The sequence below is a fragment of the Acomys russatus genome, chromosome 1 (assembly GCF_903995435.1).
Source record: "Acomys russatus chromosome 1, mAcoRus1.1, whole genome shotgun sequence".
In the NCBI taxonomy this organism is placed as follows: Eukaryota; Metazoa; Chordata; class Mammalia; order Rodentia; family Muridae; genus Acomys; species Acomys russatus.
This window is the reverse complement of record NC_067137.1, coordinates 108337236-108354290: the sequence shown is the minus strand read 5'-3', so window position 1 is coordinate 108354290 and position 17055 is coordinate 108337236. Positions and strand designations below refer to the sequence as shown.

General features: G+C 44.2%; 1 protein-coding gene and 1 pseudogene across 1 annotated transcript in view; one reads left to right on the top strand and one right to left on the bottom strand.

Moving 5' to 3' along the window:
- Efcab11 (EF-hand calcium binding domain 11) overlaps positions 1–7887 on the top strand; it is a 156909-nt gene extending 149022 nt beyond the window's left edge. Inside the window, exon 6 of the mRNA XM_051150412.1 lies at positions 7604–7887. Within this exon, the coding sequence (XP_051006369.1) occupies positions 7604–7682 (79 nt within the window). The 3' untranslated portion in view covers positions 7683–7887. The remainder of the gene's footprint in view (positions 1–7603) is intronic.
- A 447-nt stretch (positions 7888–8334) lies between these two features.
- Positions 8335–8898, bottom strand: LOC127196522 (glutathione S-transferase P 1-like; annotated as a pseudogene).
- Positions 8899–17055: the final 8157 nt, after the last annotated feature.

Sequence of the window (17055 nt, the reverse complement as noted above, 5' to 3'; positions counted from 1 at the left end):
ACTTAATGAGTGATGTCACAACCACCAGTGAACCAAAAAAAGACCTCAAAGTTGACTGCCCAACATACAAAAATTAATAGTTTATCCCCTGAATCCTGTTGCCTCATTGTCAAGGGTGGCCCTGTAGGATTTTAAAGCAGCAACTGCCACCTGCTCTTCCTCCTCCACTTCCTCCTCCTCCACCACCTTCACCTCTTCCTCCTCCTCCTCTCCCTTCTTCTTTCCTTTTTCATTTTGTTTTGTGTATATGCATGCACGCGCGCGCACACACACACACCAGGTGTCCAAGCAGTCCCAGGCAAATAGGCAAAGATACCTTGTTCAGGGCAGGGCTGAGGCAAGGTGTTCCCAGCAATGGTGCAAGTAGCAGTGGGGTGCAAAGTGTAAGGGGAGCACAAAAAGGGCCAAGTGTACAGTGAAGAGATTGCCTATGTCAGTCATGTAGAAGCCCAGAAAAGACCAGAAATCATCCCACGTCTCTTTAATCTTCCCTGTGTAGTTGAGTGGCTTTTCTTAACGTGTGTCTTTAAAAAGGTAAAATTAATAAACACATTACCAATGCAATTGCTGCAGAGCCCTGCAGGACTCTCATCAACAAAGAGGCAAGCTCGCCAGCAGAGAGAAGCGGCGGGGTCCTCACAAGAGAAGGTTGCTGTGGGGGAAGCTGTCATTACTGCATCTTCAATTGGCATGTCCTCTCTTCCCCAGCAGGGGCTCCTTGCTCACTGGGTAATTTTTACTCTTCCTGTTCTGTCAATATGACAGTTTTGTCCCTAATAGAACGGCAGTTCTGACTTTCATTTAAATGATTCCATATAGAACCAAAAAGGAAGAGACACCTTCTCTTTCCTCTTTTTCAAAACTGCCCCCATAAAAACTTTTCTCATTTAAATTTTTGCCTCCACACCGGATTTCTCATTCATGTTTTAAGAAAATCAAATACAGTGTCAGCTTTCAAAGACCATGCTTGATGATGGCAGTGACTCACATAATTACTGACTGTCAGTGTGTTTGCTAGGAACACAGAGATGTCTGGCAGCCCTCTTCCATCAGCAGGAGCCCCTCCATGTGGGTCTTCACTGGGCCCAGTTTTCCATCTGAAACCTAATATTGGCCAGACACTGTAGACACTTATCTACGCTATCCATCCAGGAAGCTCATGTCTCAGGGCACTTGTTAAAAAAAAAAAAAAAGAAAAAAAAAAAGGTTGTTAAGACAATTGTTTCTTAATCTTTGTGTGTGTGGATATGTGTGCATGATGTATATTGTGTGTGCATGTATGTATGTATTATGTGTGTAAGTGCAGGTACACGTAGGCTCTATTACACATGTATAGGTCAGAGGACAGCCTCTAGCATGCGTCTTCACCTTCTACCTTGTTTGAGAGGGGATTTCCTTTTTGTCACTGTCCACCACTACACCTACAGGAGAGCTGGCCTGCGAGTTTCCATGGATTCTCCTCTCTCAGCTTCACATGGGTTCTGGTATTCAGACTCAGGTCTTCATGCTTTCATGTCAATTGCTTTACCCACTGAGACATCCTCCAGCAAAACACATGCTTAGTACATGTGGCTTTAGCTAGAATGTTCCCAATTATTGCCTCAAACGGTGGCTCCTTTAGCACAGTAGTTCTGAACCAAGTGTGACTTGGCCTTTCCTCCTGCCGCCTCCCCAGGAAAACTTGGCAGTTTTTGGAGATATTTTTAACTGGCACAATTCAGGGTGTGTATGTGTGTGATGAGAGAGAGTTCCATTGACAGCTGATGGATAGAGGCCCCGGACACTGCTGAGCACCCTCAGTTTATAGTGGTGCCCTGTTGTAACACAGAAGTCTTTGATACAAAACTCTCTCTGCTGAGTTTGAGAGACCCAGCTCTAGTTGATGAGGGTTTGTGCACTCGGAAATAGGCTAGTTGTTTGCTGATCGTCAGCCTAAAGACAGAAACATGTACTGCTAAAGGGCTGCGCCTCTTCTGTCTCTGCCTCCCATTTCTCTGCAGGAACACTGTGGTTACAGATATGTGCTACTGTGTGGGTTCTGGGGATCTTAACTCTGTCTCTTTGCTTACACAGCAGGTGCCTTACCCACTAGACCATGTCCTCAGCCCTTAAGTAATACTTTGAGACAGAGTCACCCATCAACCCATCATCCCTATTCTGTTAGCATATAACCTCTAACTTCCATTCAAATGAATATAGATACTTATAGGATTGTAATTGTAATAAAGATATTAGCTTACATTCTTGTTTCCAGTTTAAAATGGCATTTTCATAGTCTGTCGTTTTTAATAAAGAACACTGCGTTGTTTTAATACAATACAATCTATAAGCCTTTCTCTCTTTGCTTCTTTGTTTGGTTTTTCTTTTTTCCTTGAGTAACTTCGGAGAAGCCAGTATTCAAGTCTGAAATCTGCCTTTGGAAACCTGCCAAGAGTTACTCTGAAATGATTTTTATAACAAAAATAACTTTTCAAGAAATAAGTGTTTTCAGAGCATTCGAAGAAAGTGTTGTGAAAGAAATGTTTTTTATAAGAAACAGCCAGTACTTTAAAGAAACACTTGCTATTTACATTTTTTATTAAAGTAGGAACCCTTGGGGTTGGGTAGACAGCTCTGTTAATTAGGTGCTAGTCTTGCAAGCACAAGAACCTGAGTTCAATCCCCAGAACCCACATTAAAGAAAAAAAAAGCATTTGTAATCCAGGCACTGGGGAGGAGGGGACAAACGGGTCCCTTCTGCTTGGGAAGTCAGCCAGCCCAACCTGGGCATCAGTTTCCTGCCTCAAAGAAAAAGGTGTGTAGTACCTGAGAAACAACACCCAAGGCTCATCCTCTGCCTTCACACACACCTGCACACACATGTGCACTCACATATAGATGAACACACACAAATTACCTTGTGTTCCCCCTCAGAAATTAGTAGGCAACACAGTGGCCTGCCTCATGAGAGATCACAGTGGGAAAGCCTGAGTCCCTGAGGCTCAGACCATATAGCTCTGGTTAGGGAGTACCTGCTCTGGCTACCTAAGTCCACACAGGAGACAACTTTGTAAAGAAGAAAAACGGTGACTCTCATGCTCAAAAAGAACCCGTACAGCACTTTTTACTGTAACACAGTAGATGGAAGAATGTTTTTTGTAAGAGTGAAAATGTTGGAGTTCAGCTGGGTGGCCTGTCCAATTCTGCCCAAAAGTCTCATTGTATCCCAGTCAGCGAAGGTCTTTCTGCACTCCGGAGGCCAGAGGAGGTTGCAGAGAAGCCCACTCCATACTCTGTAGGAACCTAAACACTTTTCAGGACTCCTGCAGATTTTCAGAGTCCGTGACCCTCAGCCCTCCGTTCTGTGAATTGATTCAGTTGGTGGACCACATTACCACTCCCTGCTTGCCTTCCTGCTCCCCTGGTGTTTCTGCTCAGACAGCCTGCCCCTCAGTCCTTTTGGCCCCTGAGCTCAGGCTCAGGCTCCGAAGCTCCTCACAGCATGTGTGTCCACCACAGCCCTGGGTGGAGGTCAGCAAGCGTTTATACTAAGCACTATGGAAGTTCCATGTGAACGGAGCAGTTCACTGGAGGCCTTCCAGTCATTTTGCCATCCCCCTGTGCAGTGCACCCCTCTTCCTGCACCTCTCTTTTTCTGTTCCTCGTCTTTTCCTCCCCAGAGCGCCTCAGTTGTTCATAGGGAGTCATATGGAGCAGCCACTTCTCTGGAGTCCCTATTTCCAAAAGTGATTCCACACGTGTCTCCATTGTGCGTCTTTCTATTTTAATTTATTATAATTTATTCAGATTGCATCCCAATTGTTATCCTCTCACTTGTGTCTTCCCACTCCCACCCGCCCTCCCTCCTCTACCCTATTCCCCTCCCCTAGACCTCTGACAGAAGAGGACCTCCTCCCCCACCATATGATAACAGCCTATCACGTCTCATCCGGATAGCCTGCTTCCCCTTCCTCTGTGTGCCTGCCGGGCCTCCCCACCAAAGGAAAGCAATAAAAAAGAGGGGGGGGCTCAAAGCCAGTCCCTGCTCCCTTGACAACCATGTAGAATGAGCTGTCCATTGGTTAGATCTGAGCAGGGGTTCTAGGTTTACGGCATGCATTGTCCTTGGTTAGTACAGTAGTTTGTACATGGCCCCCTGGGTCCAGATCCACCCGCCTTGATGGTCTCTTGTAGGGCTCCATATGCATCTTATAACAAATCAAAAAGGCCTTTAATGTCACTGGACTTACATTTTCAGAAAGCACTTGTTGTTAATAGCAATTTATTTTTCTCTTGCTCATATCTGTAAGCTCAATTCCTTTCAACCGCCCATTCTAAGCCTTGAATTTAGATACATGACTAGATCTCTATGGATCAAGTCATCAGAGAGCAACTTCGTGGTTGGTTCCATCCTGGCAAATTAGACTGGTGCATGTCCAGGGCTTAGCTCTATTCCACAGTATCCTACCTGTTAGCTCTACCAGGTATGTCCAGCCTTTTGATACTGTGACTTAGTATTACCAACCACAAAGGTCACCCTCGAGACCCACATAATCAAGATACACACGCACACACACGCACACACACACACACACACACACACACACACAGAGACACACACACACACAGTCTATCTCTGTCTGTCTGTCTGTCTCACTCTCTGATTTTATGTTGAGCCACATTCACAGCTGCTCTTGGCTGCCCGTGAGCCTTGGGTTAGATTCATCTACCTGTGCTGCCTGATGTTCAAGGGATCCGTTCCTCCATCACCACACTCAGCAGCCTCGTTTTCCAAAGCCTGTCTCTCCTGTGGTCTTTCCCATGCTTACTCTGTGTTTGCCGACTGCAGCCGAGCACACAGACCAGCTGAGCACTAAGAAAGACCGTAATGGACTTACCCACACATCTCTAGGTGATAGCTTGGAGGTGGCCCCTTCCCTGTGTTTTATTTCAGTGGCTGAGTTCCCAACTGTTGACAGTGGTAAGACATTCTGTTTATTCAATCCCAGCACCTCCTGGGAGGTAATACACTGTTCGTAATATTATCACCTGTTCCCCAACTCCATTTATTCTACAAATCCATTTACTCAACGCACAACCATTGCCTGCTATGAGCTAAGAGGTAGGGACAGCTGTGGACAGAAGTTCTTGTATCCTTGGAGGCGGGAGAGGTTATGAGAATACAGTGCTGAATATTTTCAGGTGACACTAAAGCGGTACGTTCCGGTTTCAGAACCAAGCTTGATGGCTTTACTATAAACAGAAACGATGTTCCTTTTTGCTTAATGACAGTCTTCCCTTTTCCACGGCTCCAGCTCTTCCCACCAGCCTATATATTCCTATCACACTGCAACTGAGTGTGAGTGTCTTCCACAGGACACTTTTGTTGGTAATAAAAACCATATGTCAAAGCTTATAAACTTTTAGCCCTTGAACTTCAGTTTCCTCTTTGCTCAAGTTGAAATGACCATATCAGTTTATATGTGTGAAACAGGAACAAGTATCAAGTATTGTACCAGGCCTCATCCTAAAGATTAACTGATAGAGAGGGTAGCTCTCCATTCAGTACGGGAATACCATGCCCTCTCCAAGCCATGTGGATGCACTTTCCCCTTTCACATTTCTCAGTGACAGTGTACCCACCTTCCAGTTGGAAGCAGCAGCAAGACAACAAGAACTGAAAAAAAAATGGGCAAATGGATTCCTTTTTCTACAGGCATCCAATGGTCCAATAAATGAATGAAATGTACTCAGAACCACACCAGAAGCATTGTATCCAGCTCATCCTCTCCAAGGTCATTTACTCCGTGGCATTTGCAGCTCAAGCACAGCAGTTGAGAGCAGAAAGGGAGGGAATGCTGTTTACCTAATCAAATGCTTGGGCTATATGAAGACTCCTCAATGATTTAATTTTATTAGAGGGATGGTTTATATTCTATAGTCAGTGATGTGGGATCCTGTGATTGCCTTAAATCCCTTAGAAGAGATCTGACATTGCACTCTGTGTGCTGTAGAGCATGAAGTCACCGTGTATAGATCACCAAGAGCTATAACAAGAAGAATAGCCTCCACAGTACCCAGTCATTTTATCCCAACACACTGCAACATGCTTTTCGCCCTGGGGCAGAGAAGTGGGGCTTTTTTCCCTTCTACTTCAAAAGAATGAAAAATTATCATCGCTCTATCCAGAACTATTACAGACTTCACAGACTTTGACATGAAATATTCAGAAAGTTTATTTTAGAATTCAATATTTTAAAACCCTGCTTTAAAACCATTACAGTGATTAGTGGCTTTCTTGCTTAGGCCAGTCTTTGCTTTTAAAAGCCCTGTGTCATGCTTGATGCTGTTTGTTTTCTGTAGAATGTCACTGGCATCAACCACAGGAGCTCCGCAGGAGACGTGCCATGCATTGTTTCAGGATGTCCCCAAGAGGGACCAGGACCACGCTTGCCTGTTATCCTTTCAGACATGCTCTTTAATAGACATTTCTTCTCCTGGAGGCAGAGCGGATGAGTTGCTGCTGCTGCTGTTCTGGGCTTTGGAGGTGTACCTGCTCTTAGCCACATGGAGTGTGTGCCATTGCCTGCTGCTGGTTCAGAGATTCCAAGGGCACCCCTCAGAGGCTCCCACACCCTTAGTCACTCTTCGTAGGAACTGAAAATGTTTAGTGTGTGTTTGTGAGGATTTCATAGTGATTCCAAGGATGTGAGTGAAGCCAGCAAGGACTAATGGAGGTGTGGCTAACCGTGTGGGTGCCTCTCTTAGGGCAGTGTCCTGGTTGTGTAGGGAGGCAACAACAAAAAGATGATGGAGTTCTAACTTCAGAGTTCACCGTCCTTGTTGGAGCTGTACTTCAGCTGGTTTCTAGCAGTGTGATCCTCAGAAAACCATAAGGTCTCCTAAAGGCTCAGGCGCTCCCCTTGTAAACTGAGCCGACCCCAGAATTGGTGATAAGATTCTGCAGTCTGGGGGTGTGAAGGTGGTGGTGGTGTAGGCTGTCAGACCATGTAGAATGTTGCTGAAACACTTTTTTATTAAATTTATTTCTCACATTTTTGTTATATGATGCTTATATGTGTGTGTATATATAATTATATGCATATTATGCATATATATAAAATATGTGTCAAACCACTAGAACAATAATTATTCCTATTTTTGTTTGAAACAGGATTTCATGTAGCCCAGGCTAGCCTTAAACTCACTATGTAGATGAGGATGGCTTGAACTTCTGAGCCTCCTAGTGCTGGGATTATAGGTGTGTCTCACTACTCCCAGTTTTATACAGTGTTAGGGGTGAAACCCAGGGCTTCATACATGCTAGCCAACCATTCTATCAACAGCTAGCCCCAGCCCCTTGCTCCTCCTTTTCTTGCATTTAGAGCTATCCCTCAGAAGTATCCAATATGTGTTTCTGTAGATTTTAATAAATACCCCTTCTTTCCTTAACACCTTGGGTTTTAGCAGTGTAGTTGGGGAAACATAGACATCAACCCTGGTCTTCAAGGTAAGATTGGTCCTTCCCTCATGCTGACATACAGAGAGGGAAGGTCCTAGAGTGCTCTGATATGGAGGTGCTGGCAGGAATACTGTGTGAATATCTTCCTGTATCGTTTTCCAGGGAAACAGATCAAAACTCAGATGGTCACGTCAGCTTCCGGGACTTTGAATACGCCATGAACTGTGGACAGGCAAAATGAAGCCGGACGCTTGTGAACTACTTTTGGCGACTCTGGGCAGATGAATGACTTGTAATCTAGCTGAAGGTCACACAGACCTCACTCTAGGAGGAGGCTATGTGTACTTGTGAGTAAACTCTTAGAGCTCTTGGATGCTGATACTGGACCTAGAGGTGGGAATTTCCCTCCATTTCACTAACCACCCTGAGTCTGGCTGCTGCTGCTAGCCCTGCTGCCCAGTGGGGATTTTGGGGGGGAGGGGCAGGGGGCTTTCTTCCTACTCTTGTCAGCTGTGTCTCCTCCATTCTGTGAGTTGCGGCTCTGCCCACTGCACTTGGGTCCCCAGCCCTCATCAGCTCCAGAGGGCTTGGCTTTGTTCTGTTGGTGGTGTCACTGCCCTTCATTTGCTTAATCAACTCTGCTTGAATGTCAGGCCCACTGAGGTATAAGCATTGAGCAAGTGCTCAAAAGACAATGGCTTCTCATAGATAATGTCCCTGGGGTTCACAGAGCACTGACTGTACAAAACAGAGGAAACAGCTAGGCTAGGCAGCCAGCTGTTCTTCATACAGAGAAAACAAAATGCAATCGGGGTCTTTTCTTTTTTTTCTATCTTACAAACTTTATTAGACCTGGAAAAGGGAGGACAAACCTCTCCCATCTCTTCCGTCCACTACTGTTGGCCATTGCCATTGATGGGACAGGGGGAGGACACAAAGGCCTAGATCTTGAGCCAGGCACTGAGACGGGCCACATAGGCAGAGAGCAGGGGGAAGCTGTCCAGGCAGCCAGAGGCCAGGACCTCGTGGATCAGCAGCAGGTCCAGCAAGTTGTAATTGGCAAAGGAGATCTGCTCACCCATGATGAAGGCTTTGCCTCCCTGGTTCTGAAACAGCAAGGTCTCAAAAGGCTTCAGGTACCCTGGCAGGGCCTTCACATGGTCACCCTTACCATCCTCAGATTTGGTGTAGATGAGAGTGAGGGGTCTGCAGCGAAGGTCCACCGCATCGTCCACCACCTCCACCAGGGTAGCCTGGCATTGGTTTGGTACAGGGTGAGGTTTCCATCCTCCAATGTGGGTAGCTGTCCGTACAGTCAGGTGGGCTTGAGCAAGCCTTGTATCCAGGTGTCTTTGGTCACACCTCCTCCTTCCGGCTCGGCCCTGCTCAGCCAGCAGCGTGCCCATGGCCTCACAGCACCCTCAAACTGGGAAGTAGTTGATGGTTTATGGTAGCATGGTTGCTGCAAAGATGGAGGTGTGGACTCATTGCTGTATAGACGATGAGGGATGTAGGACACGGACACAAGCTGCAATCGGGGTCTTAATGGGCAAACGGGTGTGATTCAGGGTCCCCAGCCTGGGCCTGGGCTTCCTATATCAGAGAAACTAGCCCTGAGCTGGCCAGCAGCCCTCTGCTGCATGCATGCTTCTGGTTCTGGTTAGTCATGCCATGCACCTGAAGCTTCAGCCATCTGAATTGTTAGGCTCTCCACATCCCACCATGCCCCAGGGCCCCAGTGACTACTCTCCAGGACCAAATCACAACATTGAATATATAACATAATAGCTATTAAAAATAATTCTGAAATACTGATATTGTTATTGTAAGTGTTCAGAAATCACATTAGCATTTGTAAATGCAATTAATGTAATTTATGTTTTTAAAGTGTTAAACATTAAAAGATCAAGTAAAAATATAAATCTGTATAGCAAACATTAAACAAGCTTCATACTTGTATAAATTATTAGCAGATAGCCTTAAGAAAAATAAAATTTTTAGCTGTGAAAAGCCAGAGGAACCTAAGGAGATGGGATAACTAAATATAATTTGGCAAAAATGCAATTTGATCTCCTAAATGGGCCCCTGAGGGACATGCAGTAGAGATGAACCAAACTTGGGTTTTCTCCGCTCCTTGTGATGGTGTGAAGGACTAAGTGAGGGGTAGATAGGAGCTCTACTGTTTTCATGATTTTTTTTTCTATAAATATAAAATTATCCCAAAACTGAGTTTGTTAAAAAAATTTTAAAGTCTCAAAATTTTTCAACCTAAAATTTACCAAGCCTACAAGATATGCAGGGAAACAGAGAGAGCAGAGATTGAGGGAATTTCCAACCAATGCCTGGCCCAACCTAAGACCCACCCTATAGGAGAGAAAGAGCCAACCCCTGACACTATTAATGACACTGCTATGCTAGCAGAAAGGAGCCTAGCATATTTGTCCTCTGAAAGGCTCCACCCAGCAGCAGATCAAAACAGATGCTAAAACTCACAGCCAAACATTAGGCAGAGTGCAGGGAGCCTTGTGGAAAAATGGAGGGAGGCGGGGAAGGATGGAAGGAACCACAGAGGATAAGACTTCACAAAAAGACTAACAGAGTCAACTAACCGGAAGCACCAATCAAGGACCGTGCATGGACTCAACCTAGGTCCCCTACACTTATGTAGCTGATGGGCAGCTTAGTCGTCATGTGAGTAACCTAGTAAGGGGAGGAGGGGCTGTCTCTCACATGGACTCTATTGCTTGCTTTTTTTTAATCACTTTCCTCTGGTGGGAACTGCCTTGTCTGGCCACAGTGGAAAAGGATGTGCTCAGCCCTGATGTTACTTGATGTGCCGGAGTGGGTTGGTAGAGGGTCCCCCTTTCTTAGGAGTAGGGGAGGGGGGATAGGAGGAAGAGAGAGGGAGGGTAGGACCAGGAAGAAAGGAGGGAGGGGGTTATGATCAGGATGTAAATGAATAAAAAAAAATAAAAAATAAATTTTTAAAGGCTTATTCAAAAATTAATAAACTAAATAAAGAAGCAATGAAAATCATTTCTCAACATGAATGAAATATTATTCCAAGGACAGAAATGGATTACTGATATCATTGAGAAGTATATAGGATTTTGTGCATAGTATTCTGTTTTCTGACTTTGCTCAGCAAGTGTTTATATCATAATAGACAATTGAATCATTGATCCTGATCTCAAAACATAGAAGAAAGATTTTAGATTTCTTAAATACAAAAAAAAATACAATAGTATTTAGTAACAGCCAGAGTTCCAAACTTGTATATTATACTCCTATTTGGATCCTGTTTTTCCTGAGCAAGATGAAGGGAGGAGCTCACTTCCTACCATGGGTGAAGGAAGGAAGAGGTGAGTCTGAGAACAAATGGCTGTGATTCTGATTAGCCAAGACATTCTATCTCAATGACAGGAAACTTCCCAAAGAGAATGTGCTTTGAAAAAGAAAAAAGATAAGAAAATCACTTAGCTAATTCATGAGGCCTAAAGGGGTGTGGGGGGGAGGGGGTCCCAGAATCCATAGCATTGTCACCTCCAGTCTCCCTCCTTCTGTAGCTACCAACAGCCTTACACCAACCTCAAGAACTGGTCTGTGATCTATCCAGATCCAAGTTCAGGGCATCCAGGCATAGACTCTGGTTGACCTCAATTCTGGTTCACCCAGAGGGTTTGGACATGTCGTCTGAGGACTCACTCAGGTACATGCAGCCAGGTCTGGTCATAGAGGAAGCTAACAGCCTGGGCAGCCTTTCCGGCAGGGATCTCTTCCAAGAAGATCCCTGAGTTTGCTGCTTGGGAGCATCCTGGCTCTCAGAAGAAAGAACCAAAAAACGGGGAATGGAAGCTGCCCATGCACCTTCCCCATTGTTTTTAGGATCCATCCTCTTCCTTATCTGGGAGGAGCTTTCCCCAGCCTCTCACTTCCAGGACCCAGCCCCATGCAGTGTGTAACCCTGCTGGTCTGCTGCCAGCTGGGAGACATAAAGATGGCCATCTGCTCAAGCTGATAAACTGTCTCGGCTCTTGGAGGACATCGAGACTGTGAGTGCAATTCAGGTCCTGCTCTGAGTGGTTGAGCAAGGGATATGAGTCGAGTGCATAGCAGACATGTTTTCAGTCCCATGGCTCAGAAAGCCCGAGCAGCTGGTTTGCAGTGAGCAAAGAGGGGCTTAAAAATAGACAGAGAGAGGAAACACTGAAGAAGCAGGCGGCAGTGCTTGGCTTCAGGTTAGAGCCTGTATGCAAGACCAGCCGTAGTCCTTTGGGTCCTGTGAGGTAACTGCGCCCTCCCAGTAAATCTTTCTGCCCAAGCCAGCTGGGGTTGCTTTCTGTCATTTGAAACCTGGAGAACCTTCACCACTGTGAGTTTCCAGCCAAGGACAGAGCCTTATGTGACATTAGCATTATGGGGCACCAGAGACAGCTGTTGAAGATGGAATGGGGTAGCACTGCCATTCCTATCCCAGCCTTTTCTCTGAGCCCCTCACTGGTCCAGTGCTAGGACTCCCCATTACTGTGGCCTTCAGAGCTGTTGCCCTTGAGCTGCTAACAGACTCACACTAGCCTCTCTCAGGCCTCAGCTCAGTGCCTTCTTGTGGGTCTGAGGGGGGCTGGGGGGGGCGCCTTTTGAGCCCCCTTGCAACTTTCATCACACAAATTTTCATGGTAGTTTTGTACCCATTTTTTTCCTCCTGTCTTTTCCAGTTTCCTGTCCTAGAACCAGTCTATAAAATGAGAGTGTCTTCCCAAGTCCTGTAACTAGCCAGTCTTTCTTCATCAACACATTCTCCAAGGATGATTTCATCCACTGCCAAGAGACCACTTATGGCCTTGATTGACAGGACTCCATAAACAAGGCTTTCTCTTTATCTTGACCTCTGCTCAACTCCAGGCCTGTGTTTTCACTCGCCAGTCAGACATCCTCACCTCCGATGCAGGCTTACTGAACTAAAATCAGATGCATTGTTCCCCCAATTTTCAAACTTGTTTTCCTAGCCTGTGTTTTCTATTTCTGTTGATGACACCCTCTTGACCCATCCCCCACCCAAGCTGTCATCCAAGCCAGCTGCCTCAGAGGCTCCCGGCTCCCAGCTTCCTTGGCTCTGACATTGAGTCACTGAATCCTTCTGAGCATGTCCTTGTAAAACATTCCTGATTTTTTTTCCCCATTCCATCCTAATGTTTCTGCCCATGCCCTATTCCTCACCAGTTCTTCTGTTGAGTAACTCGCCCTTTTGTTTTTTCTTATAAAGGTGAGTGTAAAGTATGTCCAAATACTGCTGTCAAGAGATTTTAGTCTGGCACGTCAGGGACATTCCAAAAGCACAGACAAAACAACTTTCTATGCTCAAGCGCTTCAGTGCAGCACTTGGAAGAAAGGAAGCAGGGTTGGTTTGTGCTTGGTGTACATAGTGAGTTCCAGGCCAGGCTGGGTTACATAGGGAGACCCTGTATGAATAAATAAATGAACTAATAAGTAAATCTCATTTTTTAAAAACATATTGAAAAGCCAAGTATGGTGGTGCACACTTGAATCCCAACACTTGGAAGGTAGAGTCAGGAGGACCAGGAGTTCAAGGCCAGTTACATAGCTATGCTAAACCCAAACAAGGCTACATGAGACCCTGTTCAAAAAAGAAAAAAGGAAGAATAAACATTAAATATTGGTTCATGTCCACCCTAATGAACATTTTTCCTTCACAGTTATCTCTCTATAAGGGACTAATGTTGGGTATTTTATTCCATCTTATTTTATTACTAAAATTGTTGAGATCAATATCAGCCATCTCTTCCTTTCTTTTTTTCTTTTTAAATAAGTCAGGAAGTAATCTTGGGAAACAACCCAGGCCAAGTTATAGGGGTACGTGGAGCGAGTAAAGGTTGGTATCCATGCCTGTCAGCTTGACACAGACAGACCTCTTCTACTTGGCTACAACATAGACCCATATCTTATAGTCACACTTGTTTGTAACCCAAATGAGGTGCCCCAAATTCACTGGCCAATCCAATTCAAGCTTGTCACATGGAAAATATTCAATATCAGTTCCCATCTTATGCACCGCCAAAGAAGTAACCAAAGTTACAACTGATTATCAATCAAACTCAGCCTCAGAGAGTAAGAATGAAAGGTGCCTTAGACCCTGGAGGCATTATTCAGAGAAAAGCTCTAGAAATACACTGTACAAGAGAATACAACAGAAGCATCTTTGCATAGGTGCACATGCCCACTGAACAACACTTCCCTGGTATATAAAGTCAAAATAAAACAATTCCCTCATCATTCTATTTGATATTTACAGTATACTAAATACATTTAAGATTAACAAAAGCAAACGTTGTTACTTTTTCTTGACTTTTAACTTTTGGAAATTTTGACATTATGAAATTAGACAACTTTTAAAAATTAACGTATGAGGGATAACCATTGAGATGTAACAAGAATAAATTAATAAAAAATTTAAAAAATTAACATATGCAGATTAAAATTCAGAAGCTTACTGAAGGTGATCAGTGGGTAGGATATTTGCTATGCAAGCATGAGGACCTGATTTGAGTCCCCAGGGCCCATGTGAAAAGCGAGCATGGCAGTGTGTACCAGTATCCTCAGCACAGGGGAGGTGGAGTCAAGAACATCGCCAGGGCTCGCTGGCCGGCTAGTCTAGCAAAAGTTATGAGCTCAGGGTTCAGTAAGAGACTTTGCCTCAAAAAATAAGGGGGAGAACAGTTGAGAAAGACACCTGATATCAGCATCTGGGCTAAACATACACACACATACATAATCCTGTACATCCACGCACCCACACATTTGGACATGAACACATGCACAAAACAAATAAGTAAAAAAATGATAGTTTTGTTTTGTTTTAAGAAATCAATTGTCATTAAGGGTAGCAGCTTACAGTGACCTTTCTTTTGTAAAACAAATTTAAATTGGATTGGCCACAAGGATTGAAAATTGGCCTATAAACAATCTAATACAGTGAAATATAGTATCTAATCTGGATTCTTAGGTTAAATTGATAACATAGTTAGAAATATGAATAAAAGAGAACAGTGTTCCAACTTCAGAGAAAAGCACAAATTAATCTATATAAAGACATGAACTAAAATTGAAATAGATCCCTTACTTCATGCTTTGCTGATCCTTAAGGACTTGAGTGAGAACAAAACAGTTAGGTTTTCTAAAATAAATCACTTCAAAAGAGCAATCCCACTAATACTGAATTTATTTTATTTTTTAAATTGTCCAAGGGGCTGGAAATATATTAAATGTATTGTCATAGCAACAGTCATTGTAAGGCCGAAGTCAGGCCTGGACATCTTTCATACTCTCCATAAGGAAGGCAAGCTTGGTTTTAAATGACTTTTCTAAGGTCAAATGTCTTAGAGATGGTGCTTGAATCAATTTTTTAAAACATGCTTTCCCTATTTCTGGTATCGGACTCCTCCTTCCAGCTCTCCCTCCCTCCCTTTCCCTTCCTCACTTCCTCCCTTCTCCCTCCCTCCCTCCCACCCTTCCCCTCTTCTTTCCTATGATCTCTATCATAACCATAAATAGAGTTGCATTCATTGGGCCACTTAAGACTCAGATTGACTCAGCTCTTGGGAGGCAGAGACAGGTAGATCGATGTGAGTTCGAGGCCAGCCTGGTCTACAAAATGTGTCTAGGACAGCCAAGGCTACACAGAGAAACCCTGTCTTGAAAAAGCAAAACAAAACAAAAACAAGAAAGAAAGAAGGAAAGAAAGAAAGAAGGATTCAGCTTGGCCACTTCTTAACTAATACCAAGACATATCCAACAGAAATTTCCTCTTTGCACCAATAGAAAACAAACTTCCAGGGCTCTTTATGCCTTTCATCGCGTGGAAACCTCTTGGCCGTTATCCCTGTGAATGTTTCTCTCACTGCCCTTTCTTAAAGAGAACGTCCCATCAGGCTCCAGTTGCACATGCTCTGTGTGAATGGCTTAGCTAACATGTCCCTCATTTTCTGTTCCCCTCTTGTCTGGTGCATGTTCCTCTGCCCCTTTTTCCTCGATCTTGGTTGATTAATTTCTAGTCTCATTCATTGCCAGGAGTGAATTCAAAACAGTAGAGCCCTTTTGGAGGACAATCTCAGAAAGCTAAACATGGACTTACCACATGACCCAGAGACCAAGCTCCTAGGTAATTTACCCCACTGCTTTGAAAACTCATGCCCATTCAGAATATTTATAGCAGCTTTACTCATAACTGTTTTAAAAAGCAAAAGCAAAACAGAAGCAACCAAGATGGGTCCTCTAAGAACTGAGTGGGTTCTGTAGAGTACTTGCACTGTCCTCTTCAAGACTTGCCAAGGTCATCAAAAGTAAGGAAACCTGAGAAACCCAAGAGTTGCCATGGTGACTAAATATGATAGCCTGAATGGGATTCTGGGACCAAAACCGGGACATGAAATGAAAACAAACCTGGATGAAGTTTGGGCCTAGTTAGTCAGAATGTACCCATTGTAGTTCATTGCTTGCAGCAAGCACCCATTCCAAAGCCAGATGCAAAAAACAGGAGACACTCAGTGCCCAGGACACAGAAGCTGCCTGTACTGTCTTTGTAATTTTTCTGTATCTATAAAACTGTTCTAAAATTAAATAAATTCACTAATAACTCAGATCTTGGTATGTGGTGGGAATCCCTTGCCACTATTTAAGCTTACTATAAGACTATTAATAAAATGCACAAAGGTAGTATATGACAACTCAAAATACCGTTAAAGGACACATTAGCAAAACCAAACTTGCCAGGGGCTAGTGAGATGGCTCAGTTTGTAGAAGCACTTGCCATGCAAAGTGGAAGGAGAGAACCGCTGCCCAAAAGTGGCCATGCCCATGCTATAACTGCCATGGCGTGCACACCTACGTCAGTCACATACATGATAATCATGTCAGACCAGCACTGTGGCATTCTTATAGGTTCCTGTGTGGAACTTCTCAAGGGCAGCCTTCCCCGGTCAGACCTTTGGCATAGAGAAGTGTGTTCACAGCCTGCTGAGTGATTTTGATTGGTGTCTAACAAGGAAGAGACCTCATGTACTTTAAAGAACCTACTATTGAAGATCACTCAAAGAAAGAAAGAAAGACAGAAAAGAAAAGAAAAAGGGAAAGAACAGAAAAAAAGAAAGAAAGAAAAAGAAAAAGTCCCCGCCACTCTCTTATATGCTTTCAATATGCATTTCAAGGAAAGAAAGTCTTAGCTTTGGGTTTATTGAAGACAAGGGCCCTTTATGTGGATGTACACATTCCTCACAATGCTGAGAAATCCATAAGGTGCAAGACACCCACATGTTATAGTTTCTAGATAGTCCTCAGGGCAGGTCAGAAAGGCCCATTCACAGCAGAGCACACCAGGTCACCGCTGTCCTTCCTGCACTCCTGGTAACCCCCAGTATGCCCTAGAATTACAACTACAAAACCCATTGTAGCCAATGGAAGTCACCTCTAGAACTAGTTTGTCTTACAAAGTTAATTTGTCTTTCAGGAAAGAGGTGTGTGTGCGCGTGTATGTGTGCGCGCGCGTGTGTGTGTTGTGTATATATATTTTGTCTGTGCAGGTGTACATTCACCTACGTGTA